This window comes from Camelus dromedarius, chromosome 5, assembly GCF_036321535.1.
Source record: "Camelus dromedarius isolate mCamDro1 chromosome 5, mCamDro1.pat, whole genome shotgun sequence".
Lineage (NCBI taxonomy): Eukaryota > Metazoa > Chordata > Mammalia > Artiodactyla > Camelidae > Camelus > Camelus dromedarius.
The window spans coordinates 75200917-75222892 of NC_087440.1; the positions used below are offsets into that span (position 1 = coordinate 75200917).

A 21976-nucleotide genomic window follows, 5' to 3' on the forward strand; every position below is an offset into this window, starting at 1 on the left:
GTCCATGATTCTGCACAAGTTAATCATCACCAGTGCACCCTGGCAGTGGCCTCTGGACTCAAGCCATGGGTTCTGTCAGGAGCAGAACCAGTGCTGAGTCCAGGAATCCACAGTCAGCACTTGCTTAATCCTTGTCGATGGCAACCTGATGACTAAGTTCAGACAAGATCTTAATGAAGCTTCATCCAATGAGGTGACCACCTTAATGACAGGAAGGGGAAGGACCCTGGAAACTGAACCTGTAAAGGGTTCCTCATCGGCTTAGGATTCTGCATGCCTAGACACTGACTCATTGAAGGCAGGAATGTTTAGGGGAAATGGTGGCCACAGAACATTCACCAAGTCAGGCAAGGACACTGCCCAAGGTTACTGTAGCAGGTGTGAAAAGACATTGCAGAAACCACAGTTCCCACAGCACATAAACACAGGCTCAGTATACAGTCGGTGAAACCCACAGATACAGAGCGAGGACTATGGGATTTGAGCATCTGTGGATTTTGGTCTGTGGCCGGTCCTGGAATCCATCCCCCGTGGGTGCCGGGTGAGGACTGTATCTGTGATATTAAAAGTTCATGAGAGCAGAAGGGTGCGGTTGGGAAAAAAATATCTAAAATGATTCCTTCGGGGGTAATCAACACGCGGCTATGCAGGAGTTACCTGTGTGCTTGAGCAGAGAGATGAAAATAAGGAGTCCAGGAAGTTCCAATTTCGAGCTCCGCACAGAAGTGCCCTGCAGTGGTGGAGCTCTATGGAAAGCTCCGTGGTGATAAAAACTTGCTCTAATGCTGTAGAAACAGAAAATGGAGGCATAACCTCTTTCTCTTCTATCAGGTCCCTAAGTCCTGCTGAGTCTGTCAGCTGGTGATATGAAACTGAAATGACTGATCTTGCTGGCACCCGTATTTTAAGAAGATACACCAAAAAGCTTCAATGCTAACTTTACATTCAGATTTTTTTTTTTTTACTTTAACATTTGAACAGGCAACATAATGACGTGGTTCTGCGCAGTCAAAAGTTTACCTCCATCTCCGTCGCTCAGGTTTCTTCCCTTTAAGCACACCAGTGTCACGAGTGCAACGTGTATCTTTTCTGTGATAGTTCAGGCACATGCAGACACAGCCGTTCTTCCTCTACGCTTTGACAAGAAGGACATCATTTTATAAATGGTGTTCTGCTCCTTGCATTTAATATATTGTGGATCTCTCCATTAGTACATAGAAGGACTCCTCATTTGTGTGTGTGTGGAGGGGAGCTGCACAGTATCATTTTCCTTGGGTGTAGCAGAGTCCATTCAGATAGTCCTTACTGATGGACCTTTAGGTGATTTCCAGTCTTCTGCTCTTATTAACAGTGTTGCAATCCCTTCCGCCCTGCATTCTCAGAATCATATCTCCATGGGGAAAATGGGTTCTTGGCAGAGGCAAAGAAATCCTTCTCTTTTTACTTATGAAGCACAGCTGTGGATACAGTACATAAACACTTATCAGTGTACAGTTGGCAGAAACTGCAGATACGGAAGGTGGACTATGGGATTTGAGCATCCTTGGATTTTGGTGTCGGTGGTGGGTCCCATCCCCCACAGATACTGCGGGATGACTGTATCTCTGGTACCAAATTTTATGAGGGCTCTATACATAAAAATAGATTAAAAAAAAACTTCTTCTGTATAGCACAGGGAACTATATTCAATATCCTGTAATAACCTTTAATGAAAAAGAATATGAAAATGAATGTATATATATATATGCATGACTGGAACATTATGCTGTACACCAGGAATTGATGCATTGTAACTGACTATATTTCAATAAAATTTTTTTTATGGGGTAGAAGGGTGCAGTTAGGGAAAAAGTATCTAAAATGATTGAATAGGACACCAGCAATGAGAACAAGTGGAGTAACCTTAACGCTGCATCAGTCCAGTTCCCAGGGTCAACAGGATACAGGATGCAGTGACTGGCTTGGACCTGGCACCTCCCCTGGAAATGTGCACGTTGATGTTGGAGCAAAGTTGGGATGCTGGGGGCAGGAGGAAGAGGGCGACTGTCAGAGATCTCCCAGGGTTTGTGGTCTTGAGACTCCAGCTTCGGTCCAGGGGCATCTTCTACCAGGAGCCCAGGGGGCCCTGGGAGCCTCCTTCAGACTCTGCTGCCATGTGTGGCCCAGGACAGGGGATGAATGAGTGAATATAGCCTTCCAGTGACAAGCTTGCCTTTTTCTTGACTTACTGAGAAACATTTGAAATATTCAACAGTTTTCTCTTGATTTTAGAGTATTTATCTACATTTTAAAAAACCCTCACTCAGTGAAAGTCTGCTCCTTCCTCCCCACTCATTTACTCATTTGGCACCAATGACAGTTTAGAATCACTCTTACCCTCCCTTGTTTGTAATTATAATTGACACTCTTTGAGGAAAAGACACAGGAAAGGGTAATGAATTTTCTAAGAGAGTGGAACTCAAATGTTCTCCCCTCCACCCTGAAAAAACAGAAAGCTAAATTTGTGAGGTGATGGACGTGTTAGTTACCTAGATGGGGGGAATCCTTTCCCCTTCTTGTATATTTATAACAAATTACCATGATGGGCACTTTAAATATCTTACCATTTTATATGGCAATTCTACTTCAATAAAGATGAAAAAATTTTCAAAGAACCCTCAAATTAAAAAATGAAATTATTGTGGGTCCTTTTCTGGGTCAGGGCTGGTTAACACAGTGTTTTATCCCCTGAAGACACATGGGGCTCACATAGCTCCTCGTCCCTAAGAACCCTCTCTGCGGCTCACTTGGGGACGGGGACTGGAGGCCAGCTCCCTCACCATGCCCAGCTACTTCCTTTCACAAAGCCCATCGGACTGGTTTTCTGCCCCCAGACGACTGCCAGCCAGGCCCGGCTTTCCTGGGGCTGAACCAGCTTCCAGAGCCTGTGCTCACTGTTCATCAGGTCAGAGCCAGCTGGGCAGGTTCCTCTGGACACAAGAGACAAGAAAATGTCACTAAAATCTAGGACCACCCTTGAAACACAACTAGATGAAGAAAACTGAATTTACAAGAGTTCCTCTACAGGAGAGTACAAACATGATTGCAAGGGCTGCTTCTGGTGCGTCTAGGGGAGGGGACAGGACCCGTCCCCCACCAGAGGGCTGCCAGGAGCCCTGCTTGGCTGCCAGCTGCCCTCCAGGAATTGGGTCTTGTTAACGTGGAGCCTTCCTTTTCCGTGGGAGGCATGCATGCTCAGGGCGAGAGCTGACCTGCCTCCTCACCTCTCACCCGGTTCTCTAAGGGAATTTGAGCAAATATTTAGACCATTAGCTTGAAAGTCTCAATATGAGTCTACCCAATATTAGACTACCCTTACAGTCAGTTTTCATATTTTCTAAGGTATCCTTTCTTTCTTTGTTGGAAATGTACGTTTAAAAAGAAAAAGTTTCCTAATTGTTCCTCAAGTCCCAGAAGCCATAAAGGAAAAGATCGATAAATTTGACTACATAACAAAAAAAGTAAGTGTGGCCAAAAAACACGCATTGAACTGAGAGAATACAGCAATTCATTTTACAGCAAGAGGTTAATTTCCTTAATACATAAAAGCTCACAGAAATCAATAAGGATCGACAATCTAATAGGAAAAGTGAGCAAATAACATGATTAACTATGACTTCTAGTACACAGAAAACAACCCGATTCTTAAAAGAAAACAAACCAAAGCAACCCCGGAAATTCTAACTGGGAAGGTGGGATCACGTATGTAGCAATTTCCCACCCACCCTACCCGGCTCAGTTCTGGGTTACCTGCAGTGGAGACACTGTGCACACCATCACTTTCCCACATCAAGTGCCTGCTTCTTTCCTCTTCTCCTGGGTGTGGAAGGAGCACGGGTGGAAGATGGGAGACAAGGAGGTCTGGGGAAGCGTCGCATGGATGGGACTATGGGACAACTGGGGAGACAAGATGACTTGTCGAGATGCTCTCAGGCAGCCTTTGTCCTCCGCTCTCAGTGCCTGAAAACAAACACACACAAAGACGCAAGGGAGGTGCCCAGAGGCAGCTCTGATGATGCCGCACAGAGGCCCAGGTGATAAATGCAATGAATTCAGAGGCTGGAAAAATGACTGGGTTCTCGGAGGGTCAGGCCGTGTGCCTGCGGGGGGTGGGGGGTGAGCAGATATATGGATGCAGGAGCGGCCTCGCTTTGAGAATCTAAGCTGGATTTGCCGAGAACCAGCCTTGTCTCAGGAGCTTCATGGAAAGAACGCACCACGAGTCAGCGGAGTATAGCGCTAGGTTCCAAAGACAACGGGCTACAGCCAGACGAGGGGACAACGTTAGGAACAGCCTGGGGCCTGGACCTCAGTATATGTCCCTATGACCCCGCTTCCTGCAAGAGTCACAACTCACACTGCAGGTCCAGTGTACTATTAAAGTTCTGTGCTGGAGGAGGGTAGAGCTCAGTGGTAGAGCCCGGGCTTAGCAGGGGTGAGGTCCTGGGTTCAACCCCCAGTACCGCCACTTACAGTACATAAATAAATCTAATTACCTCCCCTCACCAAAAAATGGGGAGAAAAAAGAATTTAAAAAGTTCTGTACTGTTCCTAGCAGTTACAATGATGTTATTGGGCAAAGCGTGGGGAGCAGACGCCCTTCAGATCTCGCCTATGCCCATGAAAGACTTTTTTCCCCTCCTCCTTCTTCCCTCAGAGGTAGCCTTCCGGCACCCTCTAGTGGAACTTGTGGGAACTGCTAAGTTAATATTCAGAGGAAACTTCACAGATTTAAAGTGATGAGCTATGTGAGATGTACGATAGAAATGAAACAACAACAAACATAACTTGGAGCGTCTATACTATAACCCAGGACAATTTACCGTCAACCCTCGAGAGGAGCGATGCCAGGCAGAATAGGGGTGCCTGCGTGTAAATTCCGGTTCATACTGTCCCTCCCCTTTACACAAAGAAAACTAGTCGAGGGAGGCTGCCAGCTGGAGTGAAACAGAATGAAAATGGCTCGGTATCTCCCCCATCACAAAATCCCAAGAAAGGGGTGTTAATTTCTTGTATTACTTAGAAAGATTTCTGAAAAACCCCTAAGAGGATCCCCTAATTATGTTCCTTGCCAGTTTTTCACCATCACGTTTTTAGGACAGCATCCATCTACCAGATGAAGAAAGATTCGTGTGATAAGGCCCATTTCCCAGATGACTGTGCACAAGCCCAACACTGACTCAGTCCAGTTTACCCCCACCTCCACCAGAGGGCTTCTCCTTCCTGGCACAGGGTCTTGGACATAATAAGCATCCAGGCGGCACTAAGTGGAACTGCCATTCGGAGGTTGTCTTGGCTTCTCTTCAGTGGTGGCTTAGTCCTAATGTTTCCTGCTTTTCGATTTGCAAAGGGCATTGTCACTTCCGAGAGCTGCCTCCAGTGTAGAGCTCCCCTGCCCCTGTTTCTGGGGCACAGCCGTCCCTTTGTGGGATAGGAGTTGTCATTCCGGGGCCCTCCACTGTCAGACACACTCCCTTTCCTCTCGCTTTCTCAAAAGCTGTTTTCCAGGAGGGATTTATGCTCCCTCTGTGGGGATCCGAAGCACAGGGCAGGGAGACCAGGGAAATCTTTACATCAAGCTGGTAAATCACACAGTAATAAATCCTTCAAGTACATCTGCATTTAGGCAGATTTTCTCAAGAGCTGACTCTGGATCTTAACTGTCTTTTATAATATTCCTTTTAAGTCCATCTACTAATTCAAACATTAATCAAATTGAGTTGTATGTCAGGCATCGTCCCAAGCTCTGGGTGCACACTGGTGAAAAAGACAGAAACGCTGTCTGTCCTCTAGGGGTTTCTCAGCAGGGAGACCAAGATTAAACAAATAGTGTGAATAATCAGTGATAACAGGTGCTATCAAGGAAAAATGCAGAAGGGTGCCTAACAGACACACCTGATTTAATGCAGGGATAGGCAAGTCTGAGCAGAGACTGGAGGAGAGTGAGCCGGGCCAGGGGGCAGAGGGAAGGCAGGAAGGCAGTTTGAGAATGGAACAAAGCCAGATGTAATTAACACAGCACAAGCACATACTCCTCCGTTAGCTCTATTAATCTTTTCATTAGCTCAGCTATTTCAGGTGCGTTAATGTGGGAGGTTTAGTTCTAAATTTATGGACAAATTGGGTTGATAGCAGTTGGGGTTAACTTAGAAGCACTGAAATCATGGAAATAGCTTTGGTCTTGAAAAGCTCCTGGAGGCCATTTACTAATGAAGTCCTTGAGGATGGGGCTGATGTCTGATTTATTGCGTTGCCCTTGTCTTCTCACAATTAACAGCAGGAATTGTATACAGGGATGTTATCTAGAAGCAGGTCAAACGCTGATGGTTTTCATAACTAACGGACTGTTTCTTAGTTTCAGAGTTTGCTGATGCTGTGAAGAAAAACAAACTATGATTGTGGCAGCCTGTCTCCCAGATGGTCACCATCAGTTCCCTCCATCCCTGTCCACCTATGCCGATGCTACACTGGAAGGATTCCTCTGTCCACACCGCTTGAATCTGGGCTGGCCTAAGTGACTTCTTGACTCATAGGAGGCAGAGCACATGACATTTGGGACTGCCAAGGCCAGGTCCTGAGAAGCCTTGCAGCTACATCAGGGCTTTTAGAATGCTCGCTTTGGAGCAGTTTTATGGACCCTGAGACGTGGAGAGGGCAACCCTGGCTAGTACCCAGCTGTTCTGGACCAGGCATAAGTGAAGGACCTGTCTTGGATTTTCTGTCCCTGGAAGATGTCCAACAGAAAGAGGCTTCGGTCCCAGCCATATGGCTTCTCAAGCCATTCAAGCAACCCCAGAAGAGGCCCTAGACATGGTGGAGAAGGGAGGAGCCAATGTCGGGGTGCTCTAGATGGTTTTTATGCCTTTGTAAACTGTTAATGAACAGAAGCCTCAGTTAAAGAGTCAGGAGCCAGAGGGGAAGCTCTCATGCCCCTCAACAACAGCAGAGCCCAACGCGTAGAAGAAAGTCTCATCTTCCTTCCTGGCAAGGACTCAGCCAATGAAAAGCCTTCCCTTGTTGTTCAAGGGACTTGCACTTGCCTCACCATGGTTGCAAGACTCCAAATTACAGTTCTCTGCTGATCCTAAATAAGCCCATTTTCACTGGAGAAATAAATGGCAGTCTGTTTGTTTTAGGTTAACAATTCGGTGGCCCGTAAGGGGACCAGAGAAGACCCCTGCTGGCTCCGGGGCGGCGAGCAAACAGGTATGGTGCCCACAGAGGAGCCCGCCTGGAGCTCGCCAGCCCCGGAATGCGGAGACATGTCTCTCCTGGACCTGAGTGTCTGCCTGCCCCCTTGGGGTGTGACACTCTCCAGGCTTTATTCGTGATCTGTTGTAAGGTTTTGTCCTTTCTGGCTAAGGCTTTGCTCTGTACTCAAGCACTCATTTGGCACTTGCGCCTGATTTTGAGATCAGGCTGTTTCCGCTGAAACTGGCTGAGAAGCCTTTGGCCTGTTCCTTTGGAACAGGCTGAAAAGCCTTTGGCCTGGCTCCTCTGGGACCAACCTGTTCCCTTAGAACCAGCTTGTATCAGGGCTGCGGGCTATTCGAGTCGCAAGCTGTTTAAGACACATGAACTGTTTTAAGCCGTTTTGAATTGTTTAAGCTGTTTGAAAATTACTCGCTTACCCTAGAGAAAAACCTCTGAGAAATGGGATCCCAGCTACCTGAATATTTTGAGGGTGCCCCTGACCCTAGAAACTCTGGCTGACTTTACACTTAAAAACCAGAGTCCATCCTCACGTGCATTTCCAACTAAGTGCACCGACCTGACCAAAGGCCATTTGGGATCTCAATGGCCATCATAGGGAACTTAGAAAACTCCCAAACTTAATTATCTTAAAAACAAATTGGACCACGGTAGCTCTAGAACTTCCAGAGCTGAGTGAAATGCATATTTTGATTGGTATTTTGAGGCTTCCCGACACCGCCAGGAGTCTAAAATTGCCTCTCTGCAAAATAAGGTTTTAAGATTAAGTGAGTCAAACAAATGAATAAATAGAGAAAACGACTCTCGAACCTCAAGCTCTTCCTCCTTGGCTCCCCCTCTGGCGCCTCCTCCTCCTTCCCTCCTATGATGCCCACAGCTCCTTACACCCTCAGATCCCTCAAACGAATTCTCCTGCCAAACTTCCACCTTTCTCTGAAACTCTTCCCCGACCCCTTTTCCTCTGAACTTCTCAGAATCTGCCCCTTTAAAGGCAAGTCTTCCGAGGGTCTGGAGGCTCGAGCTTTAATGTCTTCTATTCCCTGGACTAAAGCTGAACCGTGAGCCATTGTCAAAGAGTCTCCCAAAGCACCTGAAGATCCTCACAGATTTGCTGAGGAACTTAATACAGTCATCCAGACTTTTCAGCCTGGTTTCTCTGACGTACACCAGCTAGTTCGTATCACTGAAGGCCGGGCCCAGCATTGGCTGAAAACTGCTAATTGGGAAAATCCTGAAAGGTCTCTAGAATTATAACTGGGAGGCCAACCTGCTTCCTTTTTATATGATCAGGCCCGGGAAATCCATAGGTGACGTCATCCGGTAGTTCCTAGGGCTCTTCCAAAGCCTCTCGATTGGAACAAAATTCAGGTTTGCACACAAAAATCTGATGACCCTGTTCATGACTATTACAATCGGCTTAAGATTATTCTTAAAAGAAAATTCTAGTCTTCCTTCTGATATTGATTCCATCCTGGTAGCTTTTAACTCCAAATGGGCTGAACCAGGATGAAATGGGAAATCGTGGCCAGAGTTAGTTCATCCAGCAAACCAGCTCTCTCCTACTCTAGATGGTCACCTAAGAAGAAGACTGCCAAAATTCTTAATCTTCAACTCCAACAAATGAAGGCTCCTAAATGAACTCAAAACCCTCCTAGGTTTTGCTGTTATTGCAAAGAAAGAGCCAGGACATTGGGAAAGAGATTGTTACAAAGTTAAGCACTTTAGGCACCTTCAGCCCTCTCACTAGCCTTTCCAACATCTCCCACTTCTCAGTGATGAAGCTCTGAAGAACCACAGGGGCTCTTCCCAATCCTTCCTCTTAATCAGTTTGGAGAAACATTTCTCCAGATTGGGGATGAATTTTTTCTGCTCCTGACTGACACTGGAGCCACACTCTCAGTGTTCAAACCCACAATATAAAGCAGCCCCACCTCGGAGTAAACAGTTCAAATAGTGGGGCATCTCTAATAAACCTCAAGAGGTTCCTGTCTCTAAATCTGTTCCTTTCCATTTGGCCCTTTGAGACACACACACCCTTCTCTTCTTAGTTCCCCTGCCCTTATCCATTTACTCGCTGAGACTTGTTAGGGAAGTATCATGTTGGAATTTCTCCCAAAAGGGTGAAATAATTCTAGAACTTGACAGTAGCCCTCAAAACAGCCAACCAGTGAATTAAATGACCCTATGACATCTTTTATTTGCTCCATCTCTGATGGTACTAGACTGATTCTGGAAACACGGATCACTTGTCCCTGTTGAATCTGCTACCACACCCTAGTGGGCAAAATCTCCAACTGATAATGGCAAAATTCACAGCTCACCTCCCGTCAAGATTCAAATAGATCCTTCTAAACTTCTGCCTAGAATCGATCAATGTCTTGCAAGTAAAGACGCCCTTCAAGGCATAAAGCCCACAATAGAAGAATTACAAGCCTCAAGGCCTCAGAATCCCTCTTTTAGGTTCTGAAATACTCTGCTCTTCTCAGTCTCTCCACAGGCAGACAGCATCCACTTTTAGCCTTAAAGGGACATAAAGTCACCAAAGAAAAGTTACAGTTTGCTCAAACTGAGGTTTAATATTTAGGGCATTTGATATTAGAACAAGGAGTGCACCTAGATCCAGACAGACTTCATAGTGACCTAAGTTTTCTAAATGTAAAACTGAGTGCCAACTGCAAGGTTTTCTGAGGATAGTTGGTTATTGGAAAACTGTCTAATCAATTCTTTTGGCATTTAAGACCTTCAAGGCTGGGCAGGACCTTAATGACCATCCAAGGCAATCACTCTCATGATAAAGTGAGCAGGTTGCCCAAGGCCGTCCACCCACTGTGGGGACTAGAGCCCCATCCAGAACTCTCTTCTCTCTTACTAAGGCGGCCTTCCTTTCTTCCTTGGCGTTTCAGGGCCATTCCGTGGGATCAGGACTGATCACTAATCTTTTTTATGAAGGTTTAGGCAACTCAGGAGGGTCAGTGGGAGAACTTGTTGGGAATGCAAGACCCAGTTATAGGCCATGGAGGTTGTGTGTGGGTCCTTTTTTTATGCAACTCTCCCATTGGTCACAATGACTCTCGCACTAGAACAGTGACACGTGATTTAAAAGTCCCTTTCATTTAGTGGTAATAAGTCTAATGTGATGCAGTGTAGTTTTTCCGAGGCTAAGGTTGGAGTTTCATCCCAGTTTATAGGCCTTTCTTCTACTTTACTGCTTTAAGGTATTAATGTCCTGTTCCTAACCTACTTTACTGTGCCCGGTGTGACCTAATAGATTCCTTCCTTGGTTTAATGGACTTGAGTACAAAAAGCATGAGTTTAGTCACACAGTTTTAATTGAGTCTTAAATGAGTGATAAAATATAAATACCAACTAACAAATCGAAGGCTTCTTCAATTACTTTTTTCCTTGCCTTTGAAATAAAGACTGATGTGTGGACAGTGCTACTCACAGCATTTATCTCATCTAGAGTCAAAACAGGGGCTGTAGGGAAAACAGTGTGCTGTTTCAAATCCTGTCCTGGCAGGAAATTTCCGTGCGTTGTGTAAGATGCTACCAGCCGAAGAGCACTGTCCGAGGGGTATGCAAAAGAAAATAACATCTGTGTACGATGAAAAAATTCAAGTGAATTCTTTACTAGCACGTAAGGGAAACAAGACCGGCTGGATGTTCCCTCCTCTTCCTCCCCCTCGTCCCTTGCAAAATCGGGATTAGTTTCTATTTGTTTCAAAAAATTTCATTTAGAACCAAAACAAAATTTCAATTAATCAAATTTCTCTAAGTAAAAAAAAATTATAGGCAAGGCATAGGTGGGGAAACCCAGATGCACAAACCCTGAAACCCACAGCTGTGTTTTCACATCTTGAAATAAATCTGCTTCCAAGAATGGAGGTTTCTGTTGTTCACATGTAAATCCTGAATCATGTAAAAACTCAATGGCGTCTTTACTGTCAGAATCAGAAGCCTTGTTTAGGATTCTTGAATCTCAAATCTAATACTTCCCAGACTTATGAGAAATTCTTTTCAATCCTGAGAGGCTAAATAAGAAAGTTCTACTGGGAGGCAGAGAGAAGGCAAAAGGAAACTGCATTGAGAAGAAACAGAAAATATTTATATGAATATTCTGAAGTCAATTAACTGACCACATTATATTCAGCTTAATGAGAAAAAAAATCGTGTGTGGTTTTTATAAGTGGGATTTAATACACAATTCAGCATGAACAGTAGGTTGTGTTTAAAAGAAATTAATCCAGGCTGAAAATATTTGGCCAGTAGGAAAACCAGAGTTTTGCTCAAAATGTAATACTAACAAAGAATTACAAAGTTGGCAGAATTTTCAGGGTCCCATAAGGTTGTTCAGTCTGATGGCCTTCTAAGAACTGGTAGAAATGTCATGGGAAGAAATACACAGGACCCGTAACACATAGCACCTTCTTTTGAACTGGTAGATTCAAGAGCTCATTTTATTTTTTATTTGACTCTTCAAGTATTTGGAAAATACCCAGAATGTAAAAAAACAAAACAACTTCCTTATCCTGTTTTTCTTTTTTCAGTTTCTACTACAGAAATTATTTCTATTTTTTTACTTGCATATATTCATGTATATGCTTTGACACAGGATATGCATATTTCAAGGCTAGTAATAACCAATCAAAATTAGTGCCATAAAGGTAAAGGAGAGTGTTTCTTACCAAGTTGTAGCCAACGACAACCAAGGACTCATTTTAATGACTTGTCAGAAAGGGGTAATTGGTAAATAGGCATTGCACCCAACTCCAGGTTGAATGATCAAACTGCTGACGTTCCGGCTCTGATGTCAAACTTCCTCACAACTTTCATTTTAGTCAAGGTCAGTCAGGTCTTCTTGAGTGGCTGGCTGTGTTCCCAGAAGTAATATTTGTGATCCAATTTCTCACTTGCCACAGTCTGCATCTTCCAGAATTTTTTTAATGGATCTGATGCTTCCAAGCTGAACATTGCAGCTCATTTCTCTTGTGTTGGCTGTTAGGAATTTAGGGCAAGATTTGTAGCCCGGTTCCAACATGCATTTTGTGTACAAAGTTCATTCCTGATTTAATATTGTTTTCTCCTTTGTTTCCCCTTTACTTAGATTTTACTTACCCTATGCAAATTTCATTGTGTTGTATGTAGCTCTGTTAAGTCCTCTTAGAAACTCTCTGGGAAAAGGCAATGCACAAACAAATTTTAGCTAAGTTTTACTATAATCAGGATTAAAGTGAATCATGCTTACTACATATCACAGGCTGATCCAGGTCAGAGATTTAAAAATGAATTTCTTAGCAAATCATATTTTCCATAGGACAAAATTCAACTTACAGAAACCTGAATTTCAATAGTTAAAAGTAAATTTAAGATGGATTCAAATGGCCCCTAATGAATATTTTCCAGAAGCTTCTGAAATTCCAACTTGAATCATCCAGGTTTTAAAGTAAGTCTGCCCAGAGAGGTGCCTAGCCATGGTACAATCATTATAGCATACGGGATAACCAGAGGTGGAATCTTTATTTCACAAGTTTCAAGATACAGTACAAAACGAATCTGTACATCTCTCTATTAACAGGATTTGTTTACACAATTATATTACACTTCACCAGCCTTTATACTGCATTTAATTAAATACAAAATAAATTTACAAAAAGTCTACCATGGTGTTCCTTCCAATGCCAACTTGTGGTCTTTTCAAATGTCTCCTCAATATTGATAGTGGTTATACCTTGATCGTATCAACATTATAATTTCTTTTTTTTTTTTTTAATCAAAGAGAATAGTGTCATCTTGTCATTCCAAACAGGAAAAATGGTGTACTTGAGATGACTCCCTGCACATAACCAAGACATCCTTCTTATGCACACATCAGATTTTTCACTTGTGCAAATGGTCACTTTGAAAATAAAATCATTTTTACCTGGGATATTTTCAATTTTCTTGAAATACCAAGTGGAAGAAGAAAGTTAGCTTCTTTTCAAGAACTACTACACATTTAAAAATCAGGTAGTGCCTCAGACAATATGGTATTCAGAAATTGTGTATTTTCATCTACATTTGAGAGCAATGACTGATGAAAAATATTTTCAAGAAAATAGAAGTTTCTTTTGCTTTATTTCTTGCACAGCTGTAGTCATAATATTATACAACATATAATTAAACTCATTTTTAAAACAAACACTAGCTGTAATTGGGGCAAATGTAGCCCATGTTGCTCTTCTTTGTGGGTAAAGGGGTTGTTTATCTGAAGCATTTTGTTTTGAAATGTGCATGTGAAATGTTAGTCCAAACCTCTGAAAAAGAAGTTTTTTGCAGATGTAGCTAGACAATCTGATACACATGCTGCACACACGAAGAGCTGTGGTCTTCATTTACAGGCCTGCATGCATACTTTCAAAACACTGGTTTGAAGAACAAACAAGAGGAGCAAAGAAAGGAGGAGAAAAGAAAGCAAAAAAGAAAAAAAAATTCCAATATGTAAGTTTCCTGGAGGCGACAGCAGCTCCTTAATTAAATAAAGCATCAGATCATGGCCAGATCACGGGCAGAAGTTTCTAAAACTTCCCAATGGTACAGAGATAAAACAGCTTAGCAGTAAAACTCTCACAGATTAACCTTAAATGCAGAAGGGTAACACATCCTCTAGAGTATTCAGATGAATGATTCACACGTTAATCTCACTTAAGTGTTAAATAATGAATTTTGAAAAAAAAAGAAAACTTTTTGATTTATTTTCCTGTGCCACTGAATAGTAACCAAAAATAAGGTAAGCCTTACCCAGAAAATAGAAAGAAAAACGTCAAAAATGGAAAACAAAAAGTCAAAAAAACCAAAACCAAAAACACAACACGAAACCCCCAAACACCAATGCTACCTTTGTAACATAGAACAAAAGCAAAACAGATAGCCTCAAGACTCTGGAACAGCTGAGTAGCCAACAAACCAAATGCACAAGAGAACAGAAGCTGAGCAGAGCACTAACGTCACCACCATGGAAGGCAGGAAGACAGACTATAAAAGGGGGCAGGAGAGATGGGCTACCACGGAGAAATGAAGCCGCACTCTATCGCTAACTCTAAATTCTAACATTAAAACTCCTGAATCCTGGAGTTAGTTTAATGTCACTGACATTAACTAGCTTTAGTTACTGTCATTTTATTCAAATGGATGCCATTTGATTAGGTAAGTATTGAGCATTATTTTAGGAGAAACACCAAACCCAGTTCCTATTTGCTTAGGTATCATGTCCCTTGGACAGAAAGAAGAAGGGAGCAAAGTATTTTGAGACAGTCTTTAAATGAAGCCATAGGAACCAAGTTGCTCTAAATTTATTGTTCAAATTTCCAGTAGCAAATGACCCAGGGTAAAACAGGAGGTGGACAAAAGCCAAGAAAAAGATACCTGGAATATTAATAAAAAGGACATGGCAAGTGGAGCACTACTGGGAAGTTAGTTATTGCATAAAGAGCAAGACTGCACTCTCCCGTCGGCCTCCGGGCAGTGCACGCTCTTTTAAGAAATGTTTTTTTTTTTTCAAAGTACTAACGGAGGGAAGTAAAGATAGAGGTAAAAATATTGCTAAAGGAGACATTAGGTAGATGGTAGAAAAACAGGGAAGTTTAGCCTTTAAACTTTTAAATAAATTAGAACAGTTGCTTCAAAATGAAGCAGGGCTGCTAGCATGGATCATACTCATTTTGAAGGGTGGGGACAAGAGGCAGGGGTGAAGACACCAACGTATTGTACCAACTGCACTCAAATCTCTAACATAAGAGATCGAACAAGTCTTAATATTTACAAGAGCTGCCCAAAGCGACATTATACTTCTGAGGGTAAAATTTCCTACCTTTCAGATATGCGTTTATACCTACGGTTCTCGCCATGACCACCTCTTCAAATTTAGAAGCAATTATCTGGGAGGAAAGTTTGCAACCTGGTTTGCCATAATATTCTAAACACCAAAAAAGCACACAACTTCACATTTAGAGCTTTCATGTTCATTACAGACTAAGTAAATCTAATTCTAAATATAATCCCCACTTCAAAAACCAAAGTCTTACAACTCTACAGGTAATAAACTCTTCAAGTGTTCTGGCAGATGAGGGATTAAGAGAAAAGAGTATAAAGATTAATATGAACAGTCCGAGGTCAGCAGGCATAGGTACTAAGAGAGTCTCAGACCGGATGTAGGCTGGTGAACACCGCCATTTGATGATAAAAAGAAATACAAATTCGGTTGAGGTTTTAAGTTTTTCATTTGTGTGATACGTGAAGTTCTGTTTTCTTCGCTATTGCTGTGGTGGCTGTGTTTTCCATACTATTTAACCAGACAATCCTGAAGTGTAATAGCCTTGACTTTCCTAATGTTAACAGTGGGAGGGTGGTGAATACAATAGCTAAGCAAGTGGCTGACTTTCTATTGTAACATCAAACTGTAGACATAAAAATCTCCCCAACAGTACAGAACAGTACAAACAGGCTCTGGCTCTCCTCAGCCACTGAGTTTAACGCATCACAGAGTCTCTGAGTTTAGTACTGTGACGGTGGTCACCATAGGCCATAGCCTGGCAAGGATATCTCATATTTAAAGAATTCAGCAGACGGGGGGGTGGGGGAGTTGGGGGGGGGTAGGTGTCTGTTCTTTTGCAATAAGAAATGCAAAGTAAAATAAATCCTGGGAACAAATGCATCAATTTTTGGGAACGTGTGTCTATGATCCTAGTACCCCAACCCAGAGTTCTTCAATACTGATTTCTAACTTCTCCCATTTAGTCCATCCTCTGGCTGCTGAATAAAGGCTTTGTATACTCATAACAAACAAGCAAATTACACTGAGTAGGTGGGGCAAGTTTACGGGTTAGCTCAAGGAGTCAGCTCACAACAGATCCTATCTATTCCATTCCAAAGAAATGAAGTTCACACAGAACTCTTTAACAAGGCCTTTCGGTCTCTGAGGAGAGAGGTGAGTATAAAGCATGACAATCACCAGCAGTAAGAGTCCTCCCAGCCCTCCCTGTTAGAGTAACGAACATGCTGAGTACGTGTGCTTGCACGGGGACTGTGAAAGCTCCTCAGCTACTGAAATTCTGAAACACTTTGAAGACTTTTTTTTTAACTTAAAAGGCAAGTTCTATTTTTAGACTTTCAAACATACTGAAGTTAAACTTGCAACTAACTGGGTCTTCCTTTTTGCACTGATCAGTTTTTAGTGTCGATGCATAAGACCTTAAAGATGGTAGACAGGACTTATGCACATTGACAGAGTAACCAAAAGGACCCAAGAAAGATAGCTGGATACAGCAGACATTACTCTTGAGTGTCTCACATATGTTTCCAGGGAGAAAAAAAAGGGGGGGGAGGGGGAGCCATTGAGAGCTGTTACTCCATACGGCACTGAAACAGACATTCAACTCAGTTTAGGTAAGAGTTACTTATCCCTGAAAATAAAGGCATCAGATTCTAAGCAGCTTTAGGAATCAATGCTTCCTTGTGCCTCTTCCAGGAGGTGGTCACTGATCCAAAGTCCTAAATCAAATGCAAGTGTTCTCAGTAAACCATTTCCTTGTTTGTCACTGATCAAGGCTGGACACAGTGGGTTACTGTGGTGGCTGCTGCTCTGGTGGCCCCTCCTGCTGCGGTGGTGCCGGCCGTGGCCCAGGAGGCCGGGGTACAGGCATGTCTTGGTGCTGCCTCTGCCTGTAAGCTATAACTGTTCCCAACAGCAATGCGATGATGGTCATGAGGTAAAGGTCCCACTCAGGTCCCAAAAGCTGGTCCATATCAAGTTGGCTGAACATATCTCGAATCTTAATGAGAATAATATAAAAACATTATAATCACTAAAATGTAATAGAAGGAGCTGGTAAAGTTATATCACAAATTAGAGATAAATACAGACTTCTTAAAATAATAGATTTTAGTTACATTTGGCAACATGTTTAAAAAAACAAAAGGTTTTACTAAAAATACAACTATCATACGTCCTAGCGATTCCACTCATGAAAAAAATAAAACCACTAATTTGAAAAGATACACACACCCGTGTTCATTGCAGTATTATTTACAGTAGCCAAGATATGGAAGCAACCTAAGTGTCCATCAACAGATGAATGGATAAAGATGTGGTATACACACACACACACACAATGGAATCACAATGGAATAGTATTCAGCCATAAAAGAACAAAATCTTGCCATTTGCAGCAACATGGATGGACTTGGAGGGCATTATGCTAAGTGAAATAAGTCAGAGAAAGACAAATACTGTATGATATCACTTATATGTGGAACCTAAAAAATACAACAAATCAGTGAATATAACAAAAAAGCAGCAGACTCACAGATATAGAGAACAAACTTGTTATCAGCGGGCAGAGGGAAGCGGGGGACACTATGGGGGATAAGGGATTAAGAGGTACAAACTATTAGGTATAAGCTACAAGGATATATTGTATAACACAGGGAAAATAGCCAATATTTTATAATAACTATAAATGGAATATAACCTTTAAAAATTGTGAATCACTATATTGTACACCTGTAACTTACATAGTATTATACTTCAACTATACTTCAATAAAGAAACTAAATCCCTCCCCCAAAACAAACAAACAAAAAACCCACCAAGACTGTAACAAAGAATTCAATCTAATAAAGTTGAGAACAAAACCAACAAATAAAAATAAAGACAATGAGTTCAAATAAAAAAAAAGGTTTTAAAAGTTTTCAAAAGTTTCAAAAACTCAAAATAATGTCTGAGGACCTGAGCTATTAATTCTTAACAGTTGATTATATGAAGTGTCTTATAGGGTTCCTTTCCATTAGTAACCTAATATACTAATTTTTAACCATATTTCACAGAAAATATTTGAAACAAACACTGGAGGACAATGGAGGACCAAGGGGGGAAAAAAACCAGTATCTTGGCACACCTATAACCTATTTACAGTGATGACACACTAGCTAAAAAGCTCTCTTCTAATGAAAGCAGGGCCACTTTATAACTTCTCTCATGAACTGAAGATGGAGCAATTCAAATTTAATAGATGAACAAATAATACTTTTTAGTTAGAATTTAACTAAATATTTAACAGCTGAATTTGAACTTAAAAATTATGTTCTTCGTCTATGATAATTTAATTGTTTTAATGTCATTTAAGTTATTCCTGATATTTTCCAACTGCTACTTACCCACAAAGAAAGTAAACATGGGGTATAATCCTTTAGGTTTAAATAAAATTACATTTAAAAGGTTCCCATAATATGTATTTGTAGGTATAGTTGCTAAACTTTTACAGAAAAAAATTATAAGAAACTATTAACTGTGTTCCCTGGGGCGGGACCTGTAATAGGAGATTTTGTTTTTCTGTACTGTTTGACTTTCTTACCATCAATACTTATTATTCTCTCTCTCTCTTTTTTTATTTTAGTTGGAATATCTAGGTGGTAGGACTATGGGGCATTTTATTTTTTTCTTGACATTTCTATATTAAAACAAAAACTTTATGCATGCATGCATATGGTGTATTGCATGACCAAATCTAGAAGATAATCAATAGTTTATTAGTAATAAAAATTGTGAGAGAGAAGGGTCTGAAATAGTCCTGACAGAGAAAGGGCAGGCAGCCACACTGTTAGCTTTGTAGTTAAAGGAACAAAGATCCTTTCAGTTAGCAGAGTGTACAGCACACCCTGGCTCATGCCACTGAACAATTACAAGTTAGACATTACAAATATATAAGCAATTGGGAGGACAGAGGACAACATCTCCAGCCCTCTGGAGCCCTATACATGCAGGACCTCAGTACATGGGCCAGGGCTGCAAAAGGAAGAAGCTGCCCAATTTCTCTCTATAAATGCTGAAGCATCAAGGACCACATTTACGTCTGTGCAGAAAGAGGGAAAGCCCGTTCGGGAATCTAATGTTGAAATGTTCCATCAACTTGTTCTGAAAAATGTGCACAAAAGGTTGAAACATCATCCTTTTCTGGCCTGGAGAAAATTAAAGTTAAATAGTCCTTCTTTCTGCACATATTTTAGGACTTTCAGAGCTAATTACTGCACTAGTGAATCCATTAAGAGGAACAATGGGTACCATAAACAGAACAGAAAACTGGAGAACCCCAAAACACCTATATACCGTACTGGCAACTAAAGCTGGTAGTTTTGAAGAGAATGGGTAAACGCACCCGTCTCCAAGCTAGGTCCTACCATTAGTGTATTTAAATAATTCAAGATATTTTTAGAGAGCATAGATGTGGTGATTTTTTAAAAAACATGTTTCACTATCAGAAGAATCTGAAGTACAAGAGCTTGGGCAAGTTCTCAGTTTCTACTTCTTCTTCCCCTGTTTTAAATTCTCTTTTTAAGGGGTTGGTCTAAGTCACTGCTTGTCAGTCACCTGATTTAAGGTTTACTGAATTTAGTTAACTACTGTTTCAAATTGCCTTGGGCTAGTCTCAGTCTTCCCCAAACCAGAAAACATCTGCATCAAGGAAAAATGCTTTAGCACTGGGAACCACTGTCAAGTGCTACCTGAGAATCCTCAGTGCTTTGTGGCCACACTCATCTCTCACCTGATGAGGTCTGCCGGCACCTTACCTGGCGGGGAAGAGGGGAAGAGACCAGACACTTGCAGGTCCCTCCTCCCCCTCCCCCAACTTTTCAAAAACAAACCTGTGAACTGAGAAGGTTACATCATTTGTAATTTAATTAAAAGTCATGGACCACTTACGTTTGTTTCCCTTATGTACTGCAAGAAATAGACAATGCCCAATTTGCAGAGTGCTAGGAAGACTGGTACTTGTGCATCTGGGCTGGCTTCGGCTGCCATGTCATAAAAACGCTTTGCAAGGTGAATATCCTATAATATAGGTAATAAATCAGAATACATTTCTTGCTAAAATAAGTAAAAATAACTACTATTTAGTTTACATATTAGGAAAGTTTATTTTACCTTTCAATTTTCATTTTAAAATTTCCCTTACCTAAAGGAAAAACCCAAGCTTTAATTAGGTGAAACTTCTTTAATTATCTAACTGCTTAATTTTGAAAAATTTAATCGAAAAAATTTAGAAGTTAACTCATGGTCCCCGGATCTGACATCCCACTTGCTGTGCAGACACGCTGGACTCAGCTAAGTATCTCTGCATAACACCATCATCGAGGGAGACCTGTAAGTCTCAAGTTAATTTTTTCCTAATCAAAACCAGTCAGTGAGAGCAATTCCTGGTTTCAGCCTGGAGCAGCGATCTTCAGACTGGGGTAGACATACTCAAGATTTTTCAAAGGTGCCTGAATGAACAGTGTTAAGGGACTCACACTCAGTGCTTTGTAAAGGGCGAAACAAGTCATAACTAACTTTGCCCCTGGCTGGAATGCTATGCATTGAGATAAAAGGTAGAATGGGATGATGGGAGTTGCAAAATTTTTATTTAACAACCGTATTTGTTCCATGCCCTGACTACTGTCAGAGAATACCAAACCCCTAGATAAGAATTCCACAAGACACGGGAAAGAAAGACTAAACATTAAAACTGACTTTTTGCATGTATTTAAACATAAGCAGTTATTTTCAGCTGTTTTCTATATACGTTCCTAAGGTGTGTCCTTAGTTAAAAAAGAGTACCTTCAAACAACAGTAACAGTATGGCTAGTATGGCCAGTAATAAAATCAGTATGGTCTTTGATTTAAAAAAAAATGTAACAAATTTTATTTGTACTGCTATATTTTTCAAGATCATGGATCAAATTTTGTGTGACCCACAGACTGTGTGGATGATTCAAGAAAGTAATTAAATTTTATCTATCAAACATACCCTGAGTATTTATTCAAACTATAACCAATCTTCATCTTATTTAATACTTAATATTTTTCTAGCTATACTAGATGCTGGACTGATTAGTTTTTAAGAGTATGAGTATCTCTTTCATTAAAAGAACAAGAAAAAACAGGAAAAGGTGATCTTGTCTTACAAAAACTAATTATCCTGATTTTTATACATGAGTAGTTGTTCTTAACAGCTGAATACCAGAGTTCCTTCCCCTAATTCTTATCAAAGAAACACCTTCATCATAGTATTTATTCACAAGAATTTAAATAAACTTTGCATTACAAATTAAATTATGATGAGAAAAGCACACTGATTAACTTTAACACCAGAATATAATTCTGTGGGAATAATGGATTGAAAATATAAATTCAGGGAGAAAAGATACAATTTTCATTTAATAAATTGGCTGTGTATTTTTAAGAAGTTAATGCAGTTATCAACTTATTTTGGTATTTAAAATAATTTAGTCATCTTATTTATAAAAATGTTAGTGCTTAAAATACCTAGAACTTAGGCCCTTTGAAACTTATGATGAAAAGTCTTAAATACCAAACTGAAAATTTGCAAGAGGATACAGTTTTTCAGAATTCTTTTAAGGGTACACAGGCAAAAACTTAAGACTGTGGGTCTAAAGAATGTTAGCCTTCATTAGAAAGGTATAAGAATGAAAATAGTTTATCAGTAGCAAACATCTTACTTCATTTCAAAATGATTTAGAAAAGACAGAATTCGGCTGCTGAAGAACAGAGTTTCTCAAACAAGAGTTATCAATAGCGGTGGCACTGTTTTTCCATTTTCATGAATCTGTCTTTGGCTTAATGACCTACATGTAACAGTGTGGAAATCAGTATGTGGGTGCTCGAGGAAAGAGAGACGCAGGGCAGTCTTTTGAA

The 21976-nt window shown here is 41.1% G+C and overlaps 1 protein-coding gene across 1 annotated transcript in view; it reads right to left on the minus strand.

Annotated features, from left to right (window-relative positions):
- Window positions 1-12749: 12749 nt before the first annotated feature.
- Window positions 12750-21976, minus strand: part of SEL1L (SEL1L adaptor subunit of SYVN1 ubiquitin ligase) — a 50991-nt gene continuing 41764 nt past the window's right edge. Inside the window, exons 20-21 of the mRNA XM_031454140.2 lie at window positions 19985-20113; window positions 12750-17057 (exon numbers count right to left, since the gene is read on the minus strand). Coding sequence (XP_031310000.1) covers window positions 16848-17057; window positions 19985-20113 — 339 coding nt within the window. The 3' untranslated portion in view covers window positions 12750-16847. The remainder of the gene's footprint in view (window positions 17058-19984; window positions 20114-21976) is intronic.